Source organism: Eschscholzia californica, unplaced genomic scaffold (genome assembly GCF_041429995.1).
Source record: "Eschscholzia californica isolate CP2 unplaced genomic scaffold, dmEscCali1.0.p SCAF_1, whole genome shotgun sequence".
NCBI lineage: Eukaryota > Viridiplantae > Streptophyta > Magnoliopsida > Ranunculales > Papaveraceae > Eschscholzia > Eschscholzia californica.
The window spans coordinates 37,957,367-37,984,005 of NW_028238198.1; the positions used below are offsets into that span (position 1 = coordinate 37,957,367).

The window sequence follows — 26,639 nt, forward strand, 5'->3', positions numbered from 1 at the left end:
ATCAACATCGAATGGCCAACCGTTATAAGAACGGGCCATGATCTAACAATATTCAAAGATGGTAACACATAATCACAAAATGGGAACTAAAACTTATAGAACTAAACAATCACACAAGTAAGAAGGAAGAGATGGAATGCGATACTATCGACTTTTCGCTTTTCTTCACGATTCCTTCCTTTCCTTCGCTCCTATGTCTCTTCTGGCTATTTCCTTGAAATGGTACCTAAAAAAAAAATGAACTTAAGAAAATAGAAAAACAAATAAAGCAAAAACGTCTAAGTAAGAAATTAACACTAAACTAATGAACAAACAAGCAAACGATATCCTAACTACTAAACCTATCCCCGGCAGCGGCGCCAAAAACTTGATAGGCCTAAAATAAGTCTATTCCCGCAAGTATACGGGGTCAAGTTATAGTATTTTAGTAAATCGGGAAATCGTCCCAAGGAATAGGTAGGTAACTTCGGATATTGGATGCGGGTTTAACCCAATAATCAAGATGTCAATAGCTAACTTAGACTAACACACACACCCCACTTTATAAGTTTGATGATTGATTGGTAAGAAATAAAGAAACAAATAAAACTAACTAAACTATCTAAGAAAGAGGTAAAAGGATATCTAAGGTTATAAAATCCACCGCATAATTTCACTTTATAAAACAAGTACTTAATTACTTAAATCTCTTATGTATTTACTCGGGATCCAATATAATGAACTATTTAGATTCCGGATGATGTTCTAGATAAAACAATTTTATAATTACTAATTCTAATTGTCTTCCTTATAAAGATTCGGATCACTTAACTATTATTCATCATCTAAAAAGCATACTCCATCTAACAACTTAAAGAAAGTATGAAATATCTAATTATGAGGCATGAGTAATGGAAAGAAAATCCAATCCATATAGATAAACAATCAATAGACATTAAAGCACATCAAAGGATTTAATTAATCAAGAACAAGTATTATAAAGATCCAAAATGGGTTTCATTCATAACCTTAGATTGCTAAATTAACTATACATGGAATCTAGAGTAACATTCATTGACATTGTAAAATAAATGAAAATACTAAGAAATTAATGGAAAGAAATCACCAAGAATGTTCAAATTCCATATCTCCATGTATCTCCATTTTATCCAAGATTTGCTCCATTTTTGCTCAAGAATTTTACTCCAAGAAATCCAAATAATAGCTATTTTATTGCCACCCAAATAAGAAAAAAAGAAAGAGAAGGAAGAAATTAGATGTAGAAAGAAGTTAGAAAGAAGAGATGAAAGGGAATAAAGATGATAGAAGAATATGGAAGAAAGAAGGAGATGACTATTAATGGAAGAAGAATAGTGGTAGAGAAGAAGTAGTAGTAGAGAAAGATGGAGAAATAATGGAGAAAATGGATTTAGTAGTAGAGAAGAGAGAAAGAAATAGGTGAGAATAGGGATATTGAGAATAGAGAAGAGGGAGATTGAGAGGGTTTGCAAGTCTAAGTGCTAATAAGGGAGGAAGGACTATTAAATAGAGTTAGGGTTTATTAAGGACAAAATGGGGATTTTTCATTATTTTAAATGATGAGGTCGGCTAGGGTTTCTAGTGGAACTAATGGGAAAGGAGTGGCTGCCATGTGTCGGCTAATGGAGAGGAGAGAAATCTGGTCGTTAGGGCTTGAGAACATGCGGCTAGAATGCTTCGCGGGTGTGGATGAACTATGCGGCATCAATCAGCATCCGTCGGATCAGAAGAGCACGGGATCTTGAGGGACAGCAGAGAGCCACGTGGCCTGGAGTACCTAATCAAGCTGCTACGGGCAACACGGAAGTATTAGATTGAGAAGGACGCTCAGTAACCGTTGGATCTTGATGACGCGGGAGGTTGCGGCTGCGATTAAAACGCGAGCAAGGGACTACCGGATTAAATTAGAGCGCGCTACACTGGATCGTGATCGATGGCCACACTTCGCTGTTCCACGGGTATACAGAACTTAGATGAAATAACCTCCAGGCTTTGCCACGTGTCCGGCTCAATACCGCATGCCAGAACCGCTACCGAAAGTGTCCCGCAAGTCTACATCCTTTGACCTTGATTTATTCCTTCATCCGGACTCCGAATTGACTTCCGTTTTCTCCTACGAGCTCGTCTCGACCTCTACTTTTCAACCACGCACTGACCTTGGCCAAATTACCAGAATGTCCTTGACTCCAAATGACCAAAATACCCTTCATGTATCTTTTCCTCGTTTTTAACCGTTTTTCACACCTAACTCTGCAAAAGACACCTAATCAAGAAAACCAACCATTTTATTATAATAAAGACTCGAAACCGACTAACTTGGCTAAATTAAACGACTTAGATGGGACATTTTCATGACCCATTAGAAACATAGATATGAAATGGGAACGGTAAAATGTACGCTACAGTTTAAACGAGGGAGGAACTGTAGAATGAACAATAACTATACCGATTCATATCCTTTAAATGATATCATTCAAGGCAAGAAAATGAGTTTACGAGTCTAAATGTTTTTGTTTACGGATCATTCATGGCAAAAAAAAAATTAAATGATAGCATTCAAGGCAAGAAGATGAGTTTAAGAGTTTAAAGAACATTCATGGTAGAAGAAATATTAAATGATAGCATTGAGGGCAAGAAGATGAGTTTTAGAGTCTAACTGTTTTTGTTTAAGGATCTTTCATGGCAGAAGAAACATTAAATGATAGCATTGGAGGCAAGAAGATGAGTTTAGAAACATAAAAATCACTGACCTGAAAATAAAATAAAATAAGAAACCTTAAACAAAAATAGATGATCCTTTGATATATAAATAGAGGAAAAAGAGTTCAAAACCATAAAAGCGCGAATCAGCCAAAAATTTGAGTAAAAACGGCGCCAACAAATATTTCTTGAGAGAGAACAAAGGATGAAGAGTGAAATTTGGGTTGTAGAGAGATAAAGAAAGCTAATAATCAGGAGAGAATTGGGAGATTTGGGCGGCAAGATTTGAAAAGAAATCGAGTTTGGAAGATTTCCTTATCAAGATAAGACCCTCATTTAATGCTAAGCTTCAATCAATCGTCAGATAATTAATGGAGTTGAGGGAGAAGTCAGCTAATTAATCGGGCATAGCCAAAAATGGAAGGAAAAAAGAGAAAGAAAGGGAACTGACAACTAAACCTTACATTTTTGGACTTCATCCTCAATTTGGATTTGGGCTGGGGGTGAACCTTATTTACCCCCCATTTTTTGGGCCTTTGAGTCATTTTTGGTACTTTATTTAGGCCAAAAGTATTAGTAGAAGTAGATAACTTTTAAGTTCCAGTACTAGTGATAGGTAAGAATTTACCACTTCCTACCATGACTGCTTCTGTTCCTTGATAAGATTGAATAGATTGGATGCAGTATGTGTCATATAACTACTTGCACCTGTATCAGCTAACCATGCTTTATCTTTTACTGTTCTAGCTTCAGTAACTATATGACATTCATCAGTTGGAAACGTATTTGATTCACAATCTAAGAAAATGTCATCTTCTATATCAAGAACAGTTGTTGTATGACATTTTTGAAATATATCATCATCATCATTACTACCATATTCATATAACACAACATTATTGCATTCTAGTAAAGACTCGTCTTAATATAAATAAGACTGTGATTTTGTTGTACCTACATGAGGAGTTTCTGTTGGAACATCTTGTTAATCTTGAGATTCTGAGTGATAACCCATATGAGTTTTGTTATGTTTAAATCTAAAATAACATAGTCCTGCTGAATGCCCCCACCTTTTACATATTCCATAAGGGACTGTGGTGAAATCAAAGTCATCTGCTATCTGACCTTTGTATTGAGTATTCTGAGAAACAGTGTTATAAGAATGTGGAACAACATCTTTCTAGACAGAAAATGGATTCTTATAATATGAAGGTGGTGGTTTATACCCTTGTCTTGGATATTGTTTTTTTATTATAACTTTTCACACAATAAGCCTTTTGATCTACATATCTCTTGACAAAAGTCATTGTTCATGCTGAATTAATCTTGACTTCAGTTGAGTTAAACTCAAATATTCATTATTTGCTCTAATTGCAATAGTAAATTGATCATAGTCTGAGTTTAAACCTCAAATTGCAAGTCTAACAATTTATGACTCACTAATTCTATCATGAACTGAAATTAGAGAATCTGAAATCTGTTATAATTCTCTAAGATATTCTGATAATGTTACATTTCTTTTCTTAAGAGTTTGGAATTTTCTCTTTAATTGATCTTATTTTATTCAAGACCTTCATTATTAGTGAGATCAAGATATTCCCAAATCTCTTTTGTTGTTTTTAAACCATAAGTGTCATAGTAAACTGATTTTGACAAAGTGCTTTTAAGATATGATCTAACAAAGCTTTCTTTACTTCTCCATTGTTGAAAATCTGCATCGACTTGCTCAATCCCAAGGATAAACTTTAGTTGTGGTGGTTCCTCCATGGTGCCAGTGACAAAACCCAACAAATCATAGGTACTAAGTAAAGATTCTACTTGGTCTTTCCACATCAAGTAATTTGAATCATCTAGTTTTTCAGTTTGAAACTAATTACAGTAGTGATGATAGGTGGAAGATTACCTTGATTTAAAGATATTCGATGAATGCTGAAAGTTGTGTAGATTTATGCCCGAAAAAAAAAACAGTAAATATTTCTCTAATACTTATCAGTTTTGATCTTTAATCTTCTAATATTGATGAAATGAATGTTAAATCTTCTGAATTTTAATGTTCTTATTGTGTTTGTTGCAAGATAATCAATAATTGTTGTTGAGTTCTTGAAGAGAACCCCTAGTTTTTGGATCTCAAAAATCTAGACTGATACCATGTAATATTTCTCAATGAACTTAACAACAATCATTGATACAAATTGATAAAAGATTAATATATGTATACCAAAATCTACCAAATCATCTTTAGTTTCTAAAGACAATCATTAATCATCAGTAAAAATCAACATACCAAAAAGCTAAAGAAAATTCGTATCAATGATACTAAAAGATAACTAGAGAAAAATTGATACAAATTGATAATAAAAGATTACTAAAGACAATAATTGATACAAATTGATAAAAGGTTAATATAGGTATACCAAAAAAGAAATCCGTCATTGAAATTATCTTTTTTGCATTTACTTCTATGTGTTTTGCAATACCTAAACTTTTGTTGGATTTGGTAGCTCATCCCCATCTGTAAGTGAGAACCGCTGACCACTTGACACTGGTAGCTTGGAATATTTGGAATTTAATAAATTTACTTTCTAAACTAGTTGTAAAGCATACTTACTTTGTGTGAGTATCATATGCTTCCGATTTGGATCATGAATAACCTCTATTCTCAGAAAATAAGCCAAACCCAAATCCTTCATCTTCAAAGCAGAACTCAAATCGTTGATCAGATGAGAAATTTGAGAGGCAAAACTGCATGTTAGTATAATATCATCTACATATAACAGTAAGACAGTGTCCCTGATGTAGAGTGAAGAACAAACATATAATGATTTGTCTTGCTTTTGTGAAACCCATATTGATATAGAAAGGCTGCAAGTTTATAAAACCAGGTCCTTGGAGCTTGTTTTAGACCATATAATGCCTTATGTAGATGACATACACGATTATCTTTACCTGACTGAGCAAAGCCAGGAGGTTGAATCATGTATACCGCCTCATCAAGTGTGTCGTGTAAGAAGGCATTAAAAACATCTAGTTGCTTAATATGCTATGACCTATGTACCAAGTAAAGTTTCTACTTGATCTCTCCACATCAAGTAATTTGAATCATCTATATTTTCTGTAATGAAACTAATTACAACCCGAAAAAAAAAAAAAAAAAACAGTAAGTATTCCTCTAATACTTGTCATTTTTTATCTTTAATTTTCTAATTTTGCTGAAATAAATGTTAAATCTTCTGAATCTTAATGTTCTTCTTGTGTTTGTTGCGAGATAATCAATGATTGGTGTTGAGTTCTTGAAGAAAACCCCCTAGTTTTCGAATCTCAAAAACCTAGATTGATACCATGTAAGATTTCTCAATGAACTCGATTTTATTTCAATCAATTTTTCTTAATCAATTACATTCTCTATCTATGTAAGTAAAGAGATATTAATAGAAAGAAAGAGAAAAAAGAATTATGTTATGAAACAGAACTGAAAAGTTAGTTATTAACTAACTTTTTTTTGTTATAGGTAGTTGGAAATCTGAGGTTGCCTTTATCAGCTCGGTTGAACTCGTGTCTGGCCTTGATTGTCTTCTAGGCTTGACTGAATCCTTTACTTGAATCCCAGTTGACTGGTCAATAATCTTTTGAGTATAAAAGACCAAAAGTTGCCCTAATCTTCATGATGACCAATACGTGGACAACCAATTTTCTTATATAGACACCTATTTTCGGGCCCAATGCGAGTCATTTTTTTTTTACTTAGTTGACTTTGATTTAATAAGGGGACAATTCTATAAGGACTTGAATATTAACACTAATTAATCTATGGACCGTTAACAAATACAATAGTTAAAAATAGAAAACCTAGCTGACATTTCTTCTTCTTCTTCTTAATTTTCTTCTTCTTCTTCTTCTTCTTCTTAATCTTATTCTTTAACGGCTACTACAAGTAAATTACAACTTCACTATCTTATTTATCAAGCCCTAGATGGATTGGGAAGATAAATCCCCTCAGTCTCAATCCAAAATAGTTTTTTCAAGTGTTTATATAGTAGGAATTAATGATATTGATGAGATAAAATCATAACTTTTTCTATTTTTGTTTTGTATTTTCGTTTAGATAGTTTGGAAGAATCGAAAATGATTTCATGAGCAAAATTCGAGGTGAAAGAGACAACTAACAGGATTTTGTGAAAAATCCACGAAAAATTTATACTTTATCTGGGATTTTACCACGAAAATTCTGAATATTTTCTTGTGCTTTGCCACAAAATCTGGCAATCGAGGCCAAATTGCCAGATTTCGTGGCAACCCTCTTTTGACTTGCCTAATTTTCGTGAGAAACACACAAAAATTAGGCAAGTCAGAAGAAGACTTGCCACAATATCTGGCGGTTTGGCCTCGACTGCCAGATTTCGTGTCAAGTATTCTTGTGACTTCTGTTTTTAGATTTTATTTTTTTAGCATTCAGAATTCAACATATTTCGACAAGAAGTCAAGTTGAATTTGGATCCTATTTCAACAAGAAATTTCTACAACAATTTCCTTGGATATTCTCGGTGCCATGGACAACAATGTCTTCCCAACTTTCTATTTATACAAATTTGTGTGTGATGAAGAAGAAGAAGTAGAATAAACCTTAGGGTTTATGGAAGAAAAGATGGAGGAATTAAAATAAAACTTCTAATTCTTATGGGACATGAAAGAAAAATCATGGAGTCATGCCCTCTTAAAAACTGTTGTCCATATAAAATTTCTACATTTTCTAGTTGTCCACATAAAGTATTTGTATATATAAGAAAAATTGTTGTCCATGTATTGGCCACCATCTTCATTCCTCTTTCTATTCGAAACTCTAGTTTCCCAAGATGGACTACTGTAAACATACTCGAGTCTAATCACAGAATGATTACTAACTTAGAAAAAAATCTTGATTTACAACCATGAGATCTCTATTATCATCATTAGGATTGAGAATCTCAATTTTTTTTTAGGAATCGACTACGATCGACGGTAGTCGTTACAAGACATTGATACATCGAGACGATGTGATAAGCACAATAACTGTCGAAATACTACTAGGCCTAACGCCCGACGAACTAAATGACCTATAGTCTAACGAATTAAATGGCCTATAGTCTAACGAATTAAATGGCCTAAAGCCTACATAAACTACTTTATTTATACTCAAGTTCAATATTTTCTGGATTTGCACTTCCATGAGATTGAACATGGGACCTCTGCATTGCAGAGTATATAACCAAAGGCCCCGAGAGTTATAATTCCTTTGACTAAAGTCAAAGAATTGTCGCCTGCCTATAGCCAAAACGGGAGTGCGTATAGAAGAATATCATGTTTATATGAGTAAATATTTCAGCCGTCGATTGAATCCGTTGATCCAATGCTCAGACCAGTTAGGTGCTCATAAACCCTAAAAAACCAAGGTCTTGTTGTTAACCTAGCAAAACGCCTCTTCTTCAGCAGCAGCAGCAGAAACGAACAGTTCGCAGAAATGGTACTCTCTCTCTCTTTATCCTTCTGTCTTTCTCAATCTAAGATAGCCGAAGAATTCACTGATAATTTGCTACGATTCGATTAATTCCCTCTTCTCGTGTTTCTTTTTGACACTTTCATGGGGGAATTTATTAACTTGTTCAGTTTCAGATTATAACTTTGTCTGATGTTTATCTCCTGATCTTATTCTTTTTCATTTTTGACAGGCTCCTAAAAGAGGTGTGAAGGCTCCAGTTCCCGCCAAGAAAAAAACTGTAAGTTCCATCATAAACTCCATTCTTTGCTTAAAAATGGACTTAAAAAACTTTGTTTCTTCAATTCTACTTATATAGTTATTATGATCTTTAGGTATGATTGATAATATATATACATAGATGTCCAGATCCTTGTTTAGTTGGTGAGTAGTAAAAGCGAAGTTATAAAAATCATTGACGATTTAAAATGTGTAGCCCTAGATTTTACATTGAACTGGCCTATTGATCTTGTTGAGTTTTGTGAGTTTGTCTCGTATACGTGCTGATCAATTATGGTCTACTTTCTTATAGGATAAGGTTGTCAATCCTTTGTTTGAGAAGAGGCCAAAGCAATTTGGAATTGGTGGTGCATTGCCACCAAAAAAGGATTTGCATAGGTTTGTTAAATGGCCGAAGGTTGTTCGTATTCAAAGGCAAAGAAGGATTTTGAAGCAAAGGTTGAAGGTTCCACCTGCTTTGAATCAGTTCACTAAGACTCTGGACAAGAACCTTGGTATGTATTTCTGGTTGTGTTCTTTTATTTTCCTCGTCCGTCAGTTGTTCTAAACATAATACAAGATTTCTCATTTATACTAGTATGTTCTATTTTGCAGCAACCAATCTATTTAAGATGCTACTCAAATACAGACCAGAGGACAAGGCTGCTAAGAAGGAAAGACTTCTGAAAAGAGCACAGGCTGAATCTGAAGGAAAAACTGTCGAGTCAAAGAAGCCTATTGTTGTCAAATATGGACTTAATCACATTACTTACCTCATCGAGCAGGTAATCTCATTCTGATAACAAATTTTTTTTTTTCTCTCGATCCTTTTCTAATACTATTAGTAACGACAAAAATTGGATGATCACTTGTTTATCACAAAATACTTGTTAAATTGTCTCTGACTTATCGTTATTGAGAAAGAATTTTTTATTTCGAAGATGGTAGTTCACAAGCATAGTTTAGACTTGAAAATTTTACCATTTTAGCTCCGCCTTGGAGCACAAGCATTGTTCAATTATGGAAGCGTTTGACATGTAGGCATGATTAATATTTTCTTACTTGTCCTTCGGTCTGTGTAGAACAAGGCCCAATTGGTGGTGATTGCCCATGATGTCGACCCTATTGAACTTGTTGTCTGGCTCCCAGCTTTGTGCCGTAAAATGGAGATACCATATGCAATTGTGAAGGGCAAAGCTCGGCTTGGAGCGGTAAATTTCTTTTCTATTTTTCCCTTTGTTTGACCATTCCCGAAATTTTGATTTATTGATTAGAAGTACATTCCGTAACAAGTAGATTTGTGTCTCTCTAATAGATTGTCCACAAGAAAACAGCCTCAGTTTTGTGCTTAACATCAGTGAAGAATGAAGATAAGATGGATTTCAGCAAGATTGTGGAGGCAATCAAGGTAATCACATAAACCTATAACTTTTAGTTTGTTAAAACTTTAACATAATTGACTCCTTCATTTTTCTCTCCAACTTAAACTCTTTTATGTCTATATCCAGGCCAACTTCAACGACAAATTCGATGAGCACAGAAAGAAATGGGGAGGTGGTATTATGGGATCGAAGTCTCAGGCCAAAACAAAAGCAAAAGACAGGGTCTTAGCAAAGGAAGCAGCACAAAGGTTGACTTAATTTTGTAGCAAGTCAGAGAGTTACTGTTGGTACGGATTTAGCTTTGTTATTCAGAACACCTTTTAGTTGTTGCTGTTGATTTGAGAAGTTTTGTTTTTGTTTTGCTCTTTAATGTTAACTGTTAGCGGACTAAATAAACCCATTCCTAAGAATTTTGTTTTGTTATACGTTTTCTACATATCGATCCCCGTTATGAGGAAGAATCTTTTTGGAAAACCACTGGGGAATTTCCTTCTCTCATCGAAGTCTAACCCAAATAAATTAACTATTGCATCAGCTCTATCAATAACATTTAGAAAGGCATTATTGACTTGAAGCAATTAATTATCTTATATGGGAGTAGTGAATTCCGACTTTGCGTGACATTCCAAAGTCTGCAAATATCTGCTTCATTCAATCGCAGACCATTTGATGTTCGCAAATGTCCGGGGAGTTCAATCAATTGGAAATAATTTGGAAGGAACAATTGTTTTCAAGTAGATTCTTCTGCAATCCAACCCATACAAATGGTACTTGCAACAAAAAAAACCCATAGAAATGGTAATCTATATGCTTGGAACATGTTAACAGTTTTCTATACATACATTATATCCCCACTTGCAAATAAATAATCAACAGGGGTGACTAACTCTCACCATCAGATTGAGATTTGGGCTGGATCCAGTCTCACTTGTATATTTTTTCTATTCCTCGATACACGATTCTTAACTATGTGCTACAATCCCTTCTTTTTTCCTGTCAATGTGAGGAAGAGATTACAAGATGTTGGAACAATAAAAAAAAAACCCGAAACACAACAAAAATAACAAAAGAACTCCGCCGGGGAGCGCCTAGCATACTTAACCAATACGACAAGGGACATGTCTTTTCTTTGGGGTGAAAATACCACAATATAGGAGACGGTCACCGAAGGAGTCACCGACGGGTTATTCTATCACGGTTGAAAATGAATTTAGAAAGGGATGTACCTTTTTGGAACCATGAATTACGGACTGCTCGACGAATATGGCGTTCATGCTTCTCCAAGAGTTCATCAACTCGATGTGGTTGAGATAATAAAGGACCAGAGAACTCAACTAGCTCTCCTCGCTCCTTAGAATCCTGAAATATTGACCGAGAAGAATCCTGAAGCTTATGAGAATGGTAAAACCATAAACTCTTTCCCAAATAGACATTTCTAATTTAACTTACCATGTTGTATTTTTTAGCTGCAAGTTCTTCTCTTCTATAAAGTGCAGCTGATAGTTCATGAGAATGGTATGCATCAAAAGCATCCGGACGACTCCATTGTTTCTGCATTTCACGCTTGGAAGACTCGTAAGATCCATGGCACTTTGAGTCAAACTCCTGTTCATGTAAACTATCCCCGTTCTCTTGATATTTACGATCGGAGATATTTTTCATTTGTAGGACACTCAAGGGATCAAGTGCATTTGAAACTTGATGACCTCTAGAACTAGACCTACTATGCGATCTTGTCGAACTTGTATCTTCTTTTCTCCTTTTGACCCACGCAAACCCACTCGACGACATTATATCTAGTGGGCCTGAGAACGGCACGTCCCCTTGAGATGCATTCTTTATATGAAAAGCTTCTTGAGCGACATTAATATCAATTGATGGTTTTAGAGGTTCCACACATAACTTGGCATGGAAATCTTCCTTGGACAGATTTGCTTTATCTGCTTTATGGGTATCTTGAATGCTAACTTGACAGTCCTGCGAGTATTGACGTAAATCAATCAAAGAAGAGTTCTTCCTGTAGTTGTCGAATCCGATAATCAGAGCAACGGTGAAGTAAAAAAGAGATACCTCGATGGATATACATGATTTACCATGTCCATTTTGTTCTCGCAAAGGTTTACATGCTTTCGCTGGTCTTCTTGCTGCTTCAGGCCCACCGCGAACTCGTCCCCCATTCTTTTTCCTGAAATTACCATATGTTAAGATAAAATATCGGGTTCTAGATTAATCTTGCTCGATCCAAATTAAAATAGGAGCCTAATGCATCCTCAATGAATATTGTTTTGAACGTACAGGATTAAAATCTATTGATTTTCTAGCTAATAGCTAACGGAACGTATAGAATTCTCACCTTCTTGCCTCTTCCCGACATTTGGCATCTATCTCCTTATTAGGAGGGTAATGCGGCAAGGTTGATGGGTCACACGCATAAGGCTTCGTTGAGAAGTACTGCAGACATTATCAATAAGAAATGTTTTATGGTCAAGTAAGTCAAACAAAAAAGGCTGCAAATGTCACTTTCGATAAAGCATCAATGAAATCCATTCCGTACCGAGTCAATCATAACTACTATAAATACCTCAGATGCAAGAGCGGAAAAGGCATTGCCTCGTTTATAAGGTTCTATAGAAAGAAACGTTTCTATCAGGCTCAAGGCTGTTGTTGGTAGATCTTTACAAGTCTGACGAAGACTAGTTTCATATGGATGCTGAGGTTTAAATATCGTCGAATGAGGAAGTTTAGACTTTTTCCAGTAGTCCTCCGGAGGGGAACCACATAGCTTGAAAATCTTGTGTAACTGTTCAACCTAAAGATCCAATAAAAATACTTGATTTAGTTCTTCAACTAGTTAAAAGATGATTCAAGCTACATTTTTAGGTCAAATTACCTCAGTTCTTCCTTGAAGGATAGGTTTCTTGAGGAATAATTCTGCAAATACACACCCAATACTCCATAAATCCACAGTTGCTGTATAATCGGTGGACCCTAACAGAAGTTCAGGAGGGCGATACCATAGAGTGACAACTCGACTAGTTAGGGGTTGCCGATATCCTGGAGTAAAGAAATTTGCTAAACCAAAATCGGCCACTTTCAGAATTCCTTCGTTGTTAACTAGTAGATTAGACCCTTTAATGTCACGATGCATTACTCCACGAGAATGGCAATGCTCCATTCCGGATAATAGCTGGTGCATATAGCACTTAACCTGAACAAACAAACATTGTATATGAACTCGAATTCGGTATTTCTCCTATGAATTTATGAGAATTGGGAAGTGAACATACTTTAGTTGAACGAACAAACCTGTGATTCCGTGAACTTTATGTCTGGGTTAGATGAAAGTCCGGCAAGATCATGTTCCATATACTCGAATACAAGATATATGCTACATGACATTCGAGATGTGATTATTCCCTCTAATTTGATAATATTTGGATGATCTAATCTTCGAAGAATTGTTATTTCTCGTGCCATAAACCTCACACTTTCAGGCTCAAAATTATCGAATCGAACCTTCTTTAAAGCAACTATTTTTTGACTCTCTAGGTCTCGTGCTCGAAACACACTGCTGTATGTACCTTGTCCGATCTACAATCGCAACAAAAATAGTTCGTAAATTAGTTGTAGACCTCCATATTAATACTAATGTTACTTGGAATTTAAAGGGTCACCCATGTCCAATGTGGGATTATTCTCACAGAAGAAAATGGGTTGAGTTTTAAAAATGCATGTTTATACCTTCTCTAACTTCTGAAAAGCATCAGCTCTTAGAGGAACCCATCCTTGAATTGCTTCACCAGCAACAGCACTAAGCCAAGCAGGCCATCCAGCAGCAATTTGCTCACCTTCAACATATTTCTGGAAATTACCCAACCTCAAACTCAATGAATCTCCACTTTTGGATTTTGATCTTGATCTTAATTTTGTTTTGCTCCTTCTTGATTCATTACCTGACTCTGTTCTTCTTGACTCATTACCTAACTCTGTTTCTTTCTTATCTGAATCTGATATTTTCCCAGTTCGATTTCGCAGCGAAGAAGCTAAAATCTCTGACCCATTTTCCCTAAATGCTCCTCCATAGTAATCGAAAGCAGGTGTCACAGGACCACCCTGTTTCGAGCTAACACACCCCATTAATGGCCGAACATGGATCGAGTTGGAGAAAACTCCGACCAACCCAGATCGGAAAATTGGTCGGAGATTGAAGAATTGTCTCCAAGAATTCTTTCTAAATGAAAGATAGAATCTAGGCTAAAACCCTAACTAAAAATAACCAATTTTTTTTGGAGGGAATGATAAAATTATCTATCACCCTTTTGTTCTATTCTCTCAATTTCTGCAGGGTATCAAGCAAGATTTGCGGAACAAGGAAAGATTGATAATTTTACTTAACTAGGGACGATTGATAATTCTAAGAAATTGAGCGGTTTCAGCGCTAGACAGAATGATTCTCTTTTAGGGTCCCAATCACTCTGTTCTGTATTTTTTGGGGAAAAAAAAGGAAAAAACTAGAGAGAGAAAGAGATGAAAATGTAGCCGTTTTAACTTTATTATGGTTTATGACTTTGACTCTATTTTCTCATTCCTTTTCCTATGAGAAATTGGAGGCCTGACTATAGCTTTGTGGTTGTGGTCGACCATGCATGTTCGGATCGAATAATATTTATGTTCTTTATTTTCACATTTTTTTTCATCATCTTCTCTGATATGAATTTGAGAAATGGTAGATGGCCCGAGATAGTTAATGTAAACTACCCGAAAATGGGGATCGACTATAGATTGAAAGCTGGTGTAGTCAATTCTTATTGATCCGAACGTTTTTCTCTCAAATTTCTGAATTAATGAGAGTCGGTCACATTAATTTTCAGTAGGAGTCGGCACCTTTTTGGATCACATCTCTCTATACAAACTGGAACCCTTGCTTGGGTGGTGGAGAGTAGAGTTGTAAAAGTGGGGGATAGATTGGTTGTTGGCGTGTGGGTTGTTAATGAGTAATGTTTATTGGTTTTGAATTGGAGGTATTATGAGTTGTGTTTATTTTTGTTCCCATTGTGAGTGACAAAATAGTAGTAGGAAATGGGCAAACAACAGAAGCCAGTGAAAGAGAAAGGTCTGAGTCAAAAAAGAAGGGGATTGATTAAAGAAGAAAGAGAAAGAAACTAATCATCAAAATCTTCCTGCTTTTCCTTTTTCACACCTCAATTACTTCATTGTGAATGGCCCACACATGATAACTTTGGTTAAATATAGATGAAAGAAGGGAACAAGTGATGATGATGTTATGGGTTTGTGATGCTTAGAAATGTTTAAATAAATCTTGTGATTTTTATCTTCTAGGACCTTGTTTTCTTTTTGTACCTCTTGACTTGATTCATGAGTATGTGACTTTGACTGATTCTAATACACCAAAAAAAAAAGAGTACTCTAGAGAATAAGGATGTTTAATACTAGTTGTGATTTGTTTAGGGCAAGTATTCAACTTAAGTGAGTTATGACTTCCATGTCGTATGGTATGGGTTTGAGAAAATTTTAAACAGGTCAAGGCAAGTTTTTACTAGAATAAAGTATGCTCGAAAGGTACAACATGGAGGTCATCCACGAGTTATGTCCTCGTGAGAAATTTCTTTACTTTCGGGAGAAAAAAATCATAAACAGATCAAGAACAAATCAAATTATATTTTAATTTTATCATTTCGTTTGAGCACATTTTTTTTATGTGTATATTTTGTGTCTCGTGTTGTTTGGTACATTTTTCTTCGACAACTAGAAATTTCCTTATTGCGTACTTCTTATTGGGTCAAACGTAAGCACCAAACTAGCATGTGTCAATAGCATAACTTGATATCCCTAAAACACCTGACAACAAAATTTTATAAAACCCTTTTTTAATTTACTTTGGAACAAGGCACGCATATCTTCGGAAAAAAATGAGTTATCTAGTAGATTTCTGTCTGATTTTCTGACTAAATTTTGAAGCATCATCAACAATACTTTCCTTTGAGACAGCTCACTTATTCTTATGTTTTCTAAGTTATACATCTATTTGTGCAGTTCACACAAAGCCGGTCAAATAATTTATTTTGATAACATAAAGAGATTTTTAGCTTTTAACAGAAAAAAAAGAGAGATTTTTAGCTTTTCCATGAATGTTGTGCAACCTGAGTAAAAAATTTCATCAGGTCGTGTCGCTTTATAAGTTAGACATCCAACCATCTCTCTCTCGCTTCTAACGAAGGAAAAGGTTCCCTTCACCCAAACCTCCTTCATGAAAATAGGGCTTAAGGTATCTAGGAGAGTTTACCTAAAAAAAGGCCAAAACCCCAAGGAAGGTTGGTGGAGAAACCCCTCCTCAAGGTTCCAGACCCGCGAAGGTTTTAAGGGTTTGATGAGAGAAAGAGAGAGAAAGGTTTGGGGTCAAGAGATAGATAGAAGGAAAGAGAAAGGAGTGAACAGATTGGGCAGAGACAAATCCATGGAGAGATGCACACAATGAAAATCGAAGAACTCTTTTTTTTAACTAATTCTTTTTTACTAAAACTAATTTAGTAAAGAAAAATCAAAGGAAAAGGAAAAAAAGGCAACGAGATAAAGAACCATGGTCAATGTTTGGTTGCCAAGTGGTTGATTGTGTTGACTTAAACTCCAAAATTCTAGATGTCCCAGGTTTGATTCTCATAAGAGGTGGAATCCGTGGTTATTGAATTTGAGTTATTAAAGGTATCAATAATAAGTTTGTCATGCTTTAGGCCTCTTTAATATGTTGTTACACTTTAAGCCTATTTCATTTTGATAATGTATCAATGCCATGCAATGGCTAACGTAAGTCGCAGTCCATATTCAAAATAAAATAAATTAAAGAACCATGCAAATCCTGAATGCACGAGAGAGTCGGGCTTTCCGGGCTTATATGGGCACCCGTTTAATGATTATAGACATGTTTGCCAATATCATTTTTACCTTTCTCTTTTTAGTTTTAGAGTTAATTCCTATTTGCCCCCTACTTTGTGACCAGCTTCAAATATGGCCCCCCAAATTTCTGTAAATTCAAATATGGCCCCCTATTTTCAGACAATGTCATAACTACCCCTCCTGTTAATGTATTTTCAAAATAAAATAAAATAAAAAATCTAAATTTCACCTCACTTCCCTCTCCACCACTCATTTCTCTCCACGTCACCTCTCTCTCCAACTCACCTCTCTCTCCAACTCACCTCTCTCTTCCTCTCTCTCCAAGTCACCACTCTCTTGATGTAGATTGTGGCGGAAGCGTAAAAGTAGTAGAACTCATTAATAAACTAAAGAATAAACGATAAATAATTTAAAGATAAACTGAAATAATTGTAAACAAAGAAGATGCAATCAAGGGTTTTTGTATTTGATAATTCAATTCAATCCTTCACAAGACATATCGGACTTCTCTTATATAGATATTAGACTTTTCTAGATAGACCCAAATAAAGAAAGAAGATAACTACTAAAGATATTTTCCTTGATTGCTAGGACTCTAAACATGGAAACCTGAAATACTAAACTGGAAACTATGCTAATATAGGATCCTGGCCATTAAGCCCACTATTAGTCTTCCCGAGAGGCCGACTAGGTGGATGGCCGCCATCATACTCCCCCGCTGTGGAACAACTTGTCCCCAAGTTGGGGTCTTCGTAAATTGGCTCTGCCAGATCAAACGGGTAGATATCGGCGACATTGAAGGCAATCCTTAGTTCCCACTTTGCTCGTGATTTGTCGAAAATTTGAAGAAGACAAATAAAGACTATAGCACGAAATATAATCGAAATCATATGATGCGAAGATACTCGCAAAAGCAGTCGTAGTGCATAAAAGTCCAAGAAATTGCGACATCGTCCGTCATCTTTTAGGTTGATGAAAAAAACCACATTTTTCCCGATGAAACAATTAACGTTGAAATCCTTGAACCACTTTATTACTTGAACAATCTTATGATTTGAAATAATTAATTCTTTTCTCGGGATTATATACGGATCGAATAAGTCGTCGAAACCTTCTTCGTATAACGAAGAATAAAAGTAAACTGGTGGCGATATACTTTTCTTCACATTACTCTTTTCGGTTAATCCCAACAAAGTAGCAAAACTAGTTCCCAGATGAATAACACAAACAGTTTCAACCATCTCGAATTTTGGTACCTTAGTCTTGACGATGTAGTTACGCAGATCCCGTAAGTTCACGGTCTTGTCTCTTCCAACATTGACCAAGGTCCACCCATTTTCAATAACAACCAGTGAAGTTACTACTGAAAAATGCTTTTCTAACCCAGGAAACATCAACACAGCACCATACCAAATAACATTAACAACCGAATCCTTAATGACGAACCTCTTATAACTAATGAAAAGTACGTCAAGAGACATAATAACTCTTCTCAAATAAGTCTCATCTCCAAAATTATCATAAACACGTTGAGCATCCCTAACATCATGCATGGTTACCATATTATCTTTTTCGTCGAAAATACCGGATCGAACTCGCACAAGTTCTTGCAAGTGAGCACCAACACCCAAAATCAAACCCAAAATAACACAAATAGTTATAACATAGGTACCAGATTCAGAAGAAATCCAAAAAACAACTAAATTCTTATGTGGGTCATATTCAAGAAGCTTACTTTCATAAACGGTTCGAATCCGTAGTTGTCTATGGACAGCTAAAAGTAATGGTGGACTTTGAAAAACAATTCCAGTTAGGGTTTGAAGACGCAGTATCCTTATAGTATCCTTATAGTAATTGTTCCTAATAAATTGGTTACAAAATTCATATTCCCAGTGATGATCCTTCCACCATGATTGCCAACCAGTCGTGTGGTTGTCGATAATGACGTCTTCCTCGTATTTACTACGTGCATCGACCATTTGTTCTAGAGAAATATCTCTCGGAAGTTCTTCTTCAGAAGTTGCAGTTTTGTTTGTTGGCATGACTATGTCCTTCGTTTGGGACTTAAGCTTCTCTTTAGTTACTGTGTAGTGTTTGAAGAGAAAATCGACTTGAGAATTACGATCACTGTTTAGAAGAGGATCCTCACGGATAGAGCGAGTGTTAGGATCATAATGGGTTGAATTCATAGCTAGATTCAGAAGATATTTTGTTGTATCCTCTCGAATAAGCAAGTTTCTGACACTTACCGTTCTTCCACCCCATGTGGGTTGAACATGCTTCTCAACCTTCGCAAAATTCATCTATTTGTTGTCATCTACCTTAGCAATATCAATAGGGTTATATTTCTCGACGGTACGGGCATCAGTGGCAGTATCAAATTCATTCCATCTGTCTCGCTTCCTATCATAATAAAGTTCATAGGTTTTCATCTTCTCAATAGGAACAATGTATTTTTGTATTATAACAAAATCTGGTTGTTGAATAAAAATTCTACATGATGGATTAGCCATGAACATGGCCCCTAAATCTGGTCCTTGAAAGATATTTTGAAAAAGAGAAACAAAAGAAGGCGAAGATTGAGATCGTGAAACTGTCAAGGCTCCTGGATCCCAAACAAAATCAAAAAATTCTTCCTCGAGAGAGAAATCGTGGTCTTCTATGAGTGAGGGTGTGCCTTCGTTAGACGATGATCTAGATAGGGAAAAAGAAGATTGAGAAACAACGAATTCAGATTTGAGGGCTTCATTATTCGGGCCAAATTCAAGACCTGTGGTATAAACAAAAAGATATTCTTCGTAATTGACGAGGCCGACATGAGTAGAACCTAAAGGACCAAAACCTTTGGACCAAGCCGGTTTAAGTTCTACCATTGTATCTGCAGCAATTAGGGCTTTACTGTGTTGATGAAGTGAAACGTGTGTCGCCGAATTATTAGAGTTAAGTGCCTGATTGGTCGGAGCAAGACTGATTCCGTGGGAGAAGAGGCTTGCTTCGGTTAAAGTATCGTCGGAATCCTCCTCTTGTACTATGTTATCAGATTCATCTTCTTCTTCTTTAGCTTCATGTAAAGGGAAAAAAACATATCGAAAAATATTTTTCACTTGATTCCAATCATCAATGAAGGGGTTTCCTTGATCAACAAGTCTCCATTGCATCTCGTTGAATTTGTCGTAGGCTCTTTCAGATAAGTGTTGTTCAACGACAAAAACCTTATCTTCATCACTAACATCTTGGTTTGTAAACCAATCTTCCAACTGTTGAATCCAAAAATCTATATGATATTGACCATCAAACATAGGGATTTTGGAAACGACATTAATTTTGTTTTGATCTTTTCGATCAACATAGAGTTGTTGTGAATCTCGAAAGGGATCCCAATCTAAACGTGGAAAAATTTTCCAACACTCAAGGAGAGATGTATCCATGAAAAAAATTTCATCTTTTGTTCCCAGATTTTTAAAGCTCTGATACTAGCTGATGTAGATTGTGGCGGAAGCGTAAAAGTAGTAGAACTCATTAATAAACTAAAGAATAAACGATAAATAATTTAAAGATAAACTGAAATAATTGTAAACAAAGAAGATGCAATCAAGGGTTTTTGTATTTGATAATTCAATTCAATCCTTCACAAGACAGATCAGACTTCTCTTATATAGAGATTAGACTTTTCTAGATAGACCCAAATAAAGAAAGAAGATAACTACTAAAGATATTTTCCTTGATTGCTAGGACTCTAAACATGGAAACCTGAAATACTAAACTGGAAACTATGCTAATATAGGATCCTGGCCGTTAAGCCCACTATTAGTCTTCCCGAGAGGCCGACTAGGTGGATGGCCGCCATCATCTCTTCTCCGATGAAGGTGGAATTTAGGTCTTCTTTTTTATTTTATTTTGAAAATATATTAATAGGAGGGCTAGTTATGGCTTTTGTATGAAAATAGGGGGTCATATTTGAATTTACAGAAATTTAGGGATCATATTTGAAGCTGGTCACAAAGTAGGGGGCCAAATAGGAATTAACTCTTAGTTTTAAAGGCTAATATCTTGATAGTATAGTTGTTTGTTCCCAACTTTATAGTGTAGTTGGACCAAGAAAACCAAACTAGAATTCCTATTAAAAATAGATCTTTGTACGAATCTCCGTTCTTTTGTGATTTTTAAATCTATGAGTCCTTTAATTATAAAATACGAAAGAATCATATTTCTTTTTTCTTTATTGGACTCAAATGTTACGATATTCTCCTAAGATTTAGTTAAATTTTATACTTTTAGTTTTATTTTTATTTTTATTCATAACATAAAGGTTATTATTTTTTCGATTTCTCACTTTTTAAAATTTTAATTTCTTTTCAGTTTCAAATTTTTATTTTTAAGTTAAATTTGTAATTTATTTCTATATTTTTATTTTTATTCTTTTATGTTTTAAATTGTAGATATTGTAATTGTTAAACACTTTCTTATTATTTAAATTTAAATTCTTTGATTATTTAATTTTTGTACATTAAGAATTTTTATTTTTTCTTAAATTTTCTTTTTCTAAATTTTTTAAATAGTAATTCTCAGTTGTAAGAACAAATGTTCATGAATTCCTTATATGTCACAAAATAGACAATTAGTCCTGACTAGGTTAAAAGTAAGCGATTAGTCTGAAAAAGTATTTTGGATATTTTTGCACAAATTTTTTTTTTTTGAAACCAAGCGAACCATATTCATTCATACGTGATTGAATCACAATTGTTACATGGATGATCATAATCATTTCCCTCTTTGAACATCATGAGAGTTGCATACATTTAAATACAAAGTGCCTCATAATGAGAAAGAAATTGGACTAGACACGACTCAAGAAAATGACCCTAAAGGTCGAAAATGAAAGGATCCTATAGATCACGGATGAAAAGACCCTAAAGGTCACCAAAATAACTGATAATACAATTTAAGAAAAAACTAATTTACATTCCCGTCACATTCGCCGAAAAACCGTCTTTGTCGTCGGAAAACCGCCTTCATCATCGGAAAACCGCCATCACCATAGAAAAAACCGCCAACATTGAACCCAGTACCCACCGTCACCACATCGCAGCATCATCGTAGCACCACTGAATCCCATAGACCACCGTCACCACCACCACCACCATCAGTAATCATCACCATGGAACCCTCCACCACACCACCAGATCTATACACATCATTCAATCGCACCCCATTCGCCGCCATTAACCAGATCTAAACCACCATCACTAAACATCCCACAGATCTCATGCCTCCACCACACCACCTTCACAAAATCCACAAGATGAAAACACAAATCCAATTGCACTCCCACCACCGTCACTATAATCATGAATCTCCACCAAATCCGAGTTCGATGCCACCATTACTAGAGCAAAAAACACCACATCCAGATCTTTCCTAGGGCAAAAACCACCATCACGAATGGACAGAAAACCGTAAAAGAGAGAGAGAGAGGAATAGAGGGAAAGAGAGATGTAACCCTCGCCGGATCTGGCGAGGGTTACACTACGACGAAGAAAGATGAAGAAGAAAGTTGCAGAGCGGTTTTCTGAGGATGCCACGTTATTAAGAGGCAAAATGGATAGGATATTTTTGCACAATTGAAATTTGTATTCTTTTTCTTAAATTTTGACTTTTTAGTTTCATAAAATTGTAATAGTGTAAGAAAACTGGTCCTAAGATCCACTATGTGTTTCGAAATGGAGAATTAGTCCCCTGACTCAAATAAAAATATAGGCCACTAATCTAATTTTTCTGGACTAGTTTTAGTTTTAAGTAAATTTATTGGGCAAAAAATCATAAATGGCGGGAGGTCCAAAATCGACTTCTTTTGACCAAAATAACCATTTACTTGTAAAATCCAGTAAATTTTCATAGTGAGTGTCTTGTTCAGACCTTCTTTTCATGAACTCTCATAATTTATTATGAACGATCATAATGTATTATGATATAATTGTATTTTATTTTTTAACTCGAAAATAAAATTGGTTTTCTTTTTAAAATATTTTTTGTTTTAATGATTCAATTACCCATTAGATATAAGATTTTATCATTAGTTCATCATTAATATCATCTCAGTCAAGAAAGAAATGGAATCAAGAAAGAAATGGAATCGAGAAAGAAATCGAGAAAGAAATCAAGCGTACCATCATCTGGTTATGCTCCATTAGTACTTTCCATCTCTTGAACAGTAATGTTATACGTATCAAAACCAATTCTGTTTTTCGTTTGAGTAAATCTTTTGTACATTAATTTCTAGTATTACATAAACCATTTTTGAAGGATCTTTTAGTATATAGTTTTTTTTTCTCCTCATCCAAATGATCATATTCATTTTTAGGGTTTTTTCTCTCTCTCGAAATTCGTATTTTTTCATAATAAATTGCGAACTATCGTAGTACCTAGATATGGGTTCATCATAATATGTTATTTCCAAATACGACATCTGTCTTGTACTTTTTTTTTTAAGTAGGTAGATAATTGTGTTAAGTCACGAGAGTATTATTATAATACATATTGGGTAATATATTGGGAATGTACTTCCAGAATCGGTTGCTATTAGTACATCTGGACCAGGGGCGGAACCAGAAAATAATGTGAGGGAGGGCAAAGATGAAATCTAAAAGAAGAGATCATACATAAAAATTTTGTGGGAGGCAAAATTACTAATAGAAGTCAAATTCCAGGGAGGGCCACTGCCCTCCCCGGCCACCCCTAGTTCCGCCCCTGATCTGGACCATTTCGCTAGTTTGTCGGCTGGGGAGTTATGTTCTCTCGCAATGTAAGCAAGTCGGATATGATGAAACTTTGGTAATAATTTCTTTATTTTCTGTATGTGATTCATCGATTCCCATTGGACAGAGTGCCTCGGATTCTGCAAGTGTTGGATGATGCTGAGATTGTCACTTTCAATGATGATATGCATGTAATGCTGGTCCACTGCCCATAGGATTCCATTCAGAATTGCTTGTGCTTCACTTTCCTCACTTGTTCGAGCATGCAATGTTTGAACTTTATCTACATTAAATTTTGCTTCATGATCATGAATGATGAAGCTAATCCCAATGCAAACATTAATCTTTGTAAAAGAGGCATCAACATTGATTTTCAAAAAAGGATAAGTAGGAGGTTGCCATTTACATGGAGTTTTATGTTTTGGTTTTTGCCGCTCGCCATTCATCCTAGGGAATGGCATGATTTGTTGTATGACTTGTTGTGGGGATGTGATAGTGTGTTGAAAGTATCGGTCACATCTGTTCTTCCAGATGTGCCACAAGATAGTAGCAAAATGTATGTTCGTCGGTGTATGGTTGATTTGATGGGAGCCTTGCCAAGAGAAGATCCAGTCAGATATAGATGAAATGTTAGACGATGTTATGTTAAAATAGAACCAAATGTTCTTGTACTTCATGTAGAAAATGTGGAGGGACAAAACATTATTTCTTGTACGTGGGCCTCTTGCCTATTTCTTTCTTAGAGAGGATCTACGTCCATTGGGTCTGGGAAGAATTTTCAACCCAAAGATTGTTTTTGTAAAACATCAGCAATGTTTTTAAAAGTTTTTTGTTGATTTTTTTATTTTGTAATTTCTATTTTTTGTTCTAAGGTTCTGCCTTCCACTAGTTTAATTTGTAACATCCACACTAATTCGGTCATATGTTACCTATACCTTACAGACACATTTTTGTGTGTGCATGTAACCCTGACATAAATGTCCATGAATGTACCTCAATTGTAGAGCCTACAATGAGAGTTTCATACACAACAATTTGTGAAACATTGTACTACAATCTTAAGATAGTAAAATGACCAAATTAGTGGTGAACTGACTCTGTGACTGTAACTGGAGTTTCAACCCAAAGCAATATACACAAAATTTCTGAAACATTTTTCTCTTCTCTAATCTAATCGAATTTCCTTGTTTCACAGTACGATACTGACACGAAGCTCTATAATTTTGTAAGAAGATTAAAGAATTACTGAGATTATAGTTTACATATATCATACATATTGGTGATTCTTTCTCACTTTTATTTCAAGTAAAGGTAATTAGAAGTATGAAGGTAATGATAAACATAACTGTTTTCATATTTACATTTATAATCTTGTTCGAAGCATATATAATTATTTTATGATAAGATTGGAGTACTCTTTATCTTATAGATGAATTCTAACGGATGATTTTTATTCTCTTAAATATGCATGATTATCATTCATATCCTTCTAAAGTGATTATATTGTGGTGTTATGAATAGATCGGTATCTAGCCAATGACAAAGACTTCTAAAAAATTAATTCATCATTGATTTGATAATGGATAAGGTGAATACCCAGTGCATTCAATGCTCACACAATGAGTATAAGGACCTCCAACAAATATCTTTTCGTACTATGAATTTAAGGTGTATGAAGTTTTATATTTGACTCTTTGAGCAGAGCGATAGAGACGTCATTTAACTTAGGTTGATCTAGGTCGGAGGCAGACCCACGTCAAGGCAACTCTTCTTTGAAACACTTTGGTATTGCTTCTGGATCAGAATTAAAATAATGAATTAGAGCAGTGGAGCCATCTCATTATCTTCCTGTGAAGAAAAAGTAATAAAAAGAAAGCAAACAAACATTTTCTTAAAGACTATTCCTATCCTGTCATAAAAAGTTATGATGTTGCAACAACATACCGTGTAGGTTTACAATGTAGTCTGAATTAATTTCATGTGTCTTTGCTGCTGAACAAAATAATGAGCTCTTAATAAAAAATCAAAATGCTCTTCCCGTCGGTAAATCATGAATGTAGACTGTTAGGAAAAATAACCTAGTTAACTTGTTCAGGAATATGAAGATAAACGATGCGAAAGTAAAAGTAGAGACACCAAGATTATTTAACGTGGCAAAAAACCCCTCCAAGATAGAAGGTAAAAAACCACGGGACCTAGTCCAGAAATCTTCCACTATAAAATAATAGGTTACACAATTCTTCACCAAACCTATGGTGGATAAACCAATTGTTCAAGATGTGTAGAAACACTCTTGGATAACAATTCTTCCCTAAACAAATAGAGGATTAACCATATCTTCAAGGTGTGTAGAAACACTCTTGAATAACAACTCTTCACCGAAACTATGGTGGATAAACTGAACAAAGAAACAAAGAAATAGAAACCTCTTACTCCTTAGGATTTGAACAAATCCTAGATTACTAAAGGTTGAAGAAGATAACCACAAACTAAATTGCTTCACAAGATTAATAATCTTCTTTTCTTCAAACCAATATTCTTCTCTTTCAATCTCTCTTGAAAAAACCACTTCAGAAATCTTTCTTTCTCTGACTTCTCTTTGTTCTAGAAGTTGTTGTGTATAATCTCTTCCCTTTCATTCCCTTTTATATTGATAAATAGGGAGGTTTACCAATAGAAATATGAATTCCTTTTTAGGCTTGAAAAAATAAAAGTTTCTATTTTTCCCCCAAACAAGGAATAAGGGAAATCCTATTCCAACTAGGAGTCCTTTTATTATAAGGAGGGACCCCAACAAACTCCCCCTACTGACTTATGAAGAGGGACCTACCATCCCCAAACCTGCAACACCGCTACATAGCTCATGTTTGCCTTTGGGTAATGGTTTTGTCATCATATCTGAACCATTGGCGTCAGTAAGGATTTTCTCGATCTTCAACACCTTTTCTTCAAGAACATCTTAGATCCACTGGTATCTCACATTTATATGCTTGGACTAGAATGGAAACTAGAATTCTTACTAAGGTGGATGACACTTTGACTGTCGCAATGAATAACATAATTATCCTGTTTCATACCAAGTTCTTCTAACAGCCTCTTCATCCATAACATCTCTTTGCAACATTCTCTAATGGCAATATATTC

At 35.1% G+C, this 26,639-nt stretch overlaps 2 protein-coding genes across 2 annotated transcripts; one reads left to right on the plus strand and one right to left on the minus strand.

Moving 5' to 3' along the window:
• Positions 1 to 8,070: 8,070 nt before the first annotated feature.
• LOC147566606 (large ribosomal subunit protein eL8y) lies at positions 8,071 to 10,251 on the plus strand. Its single transcript, XM_086653100.1, has 7 exons — positions 8,071 to 8,215; positions 8,421 to 8,468; positions 8,760 to 8,961; positions 9,062 to 9,231; positions 9,529 to 9,657; positions 9,762 to 9,854; positions 9,955 to 10,251. Exons 1-7 carry the CDS (start codon positions 8,213 to 8,215, stop codon positions 10,084 to 10,086), a joined length of 777 nt encoding a protein of 258 aa, XP_086509226.1. The 5' UTR covers positions 8,071 to 8,212; the 3' UTR covers positions 10,087 to 10,251.
• A 287-nt stretch (positions 10,252 to 10,538) lies between these two features.
• On the minus strand, positions 10,539 to 14,845 carry LOC147566607 (protein IMPAIRED IN BABA-INDUCED STERILITY 1-like). Its single transcript, XM_086653099.1, has 9 exons — positions 13,570 to 14,845; positions 13,135 to 13,419; positions 12,719 to 13,036; positions 12,410 to 12,637; positions 12,182 to 12,279; positions 11,899 to 12,013; positions 11,278 to 11,805; positions 11,055 to 11,187; positions 10,539 to 10,821 (listed from the first exon to the last, which is right to left on the minus strand). The coding sequence occupies exons 1-9, from the start codon at positions 13,963 to 13,965 to the stop codon at positions 10,802 to 10,804; spliced, it is 2,121 nt and encodes a 706-aa protein (XP_086509225.1). The 5' UTR covers positions 13,966 to 14,845; the 3' UTR covers positions 10,539 to 10,801.
• Positions 14,846 to 26,639: the final 11,794 nt, after the last annotated feature.

Coding starts and splice junctions, on each gene's coding strand:
- LOC147566606 (XM_086653100.1), top strand. Junction 8,469..8,759: donor TTCCCGCCAAGAAAAAAACT/GTAAGTTCCATC, acceptor ACTTTCTTATAG/GATAAGGTTGTCAATCCTTT. Junction 9,658..9,761: donor GCAAAGCTCGGCTTGGAGCG/GTAAATTTCTTT, acceptor TCTCTCTAATAG/ATTGTCCACAAGAAAACAGC.
- LOC147566607 (XM_086653099.1), bottom strand. CDS start 13,965: ATGGGGTGTGTTAGCTCGAAACAGGGTGGTCCTGTGACACCTGCTTTC. Junction 13,037..13,134: donor TAAAGTTCACGGAATCACAG/GTTTGTTCGTTC, acceptor TTGTTTGTTCAG/GTTAAGTGCTATATGCACCA. Junction 12,280..12,409: donor TTTCCGCTCTTGCATCTGAG/GTATTTATAGTA, acceptor TAATGTCTGCAG/TACTTCTCAACGAAGCCTTA.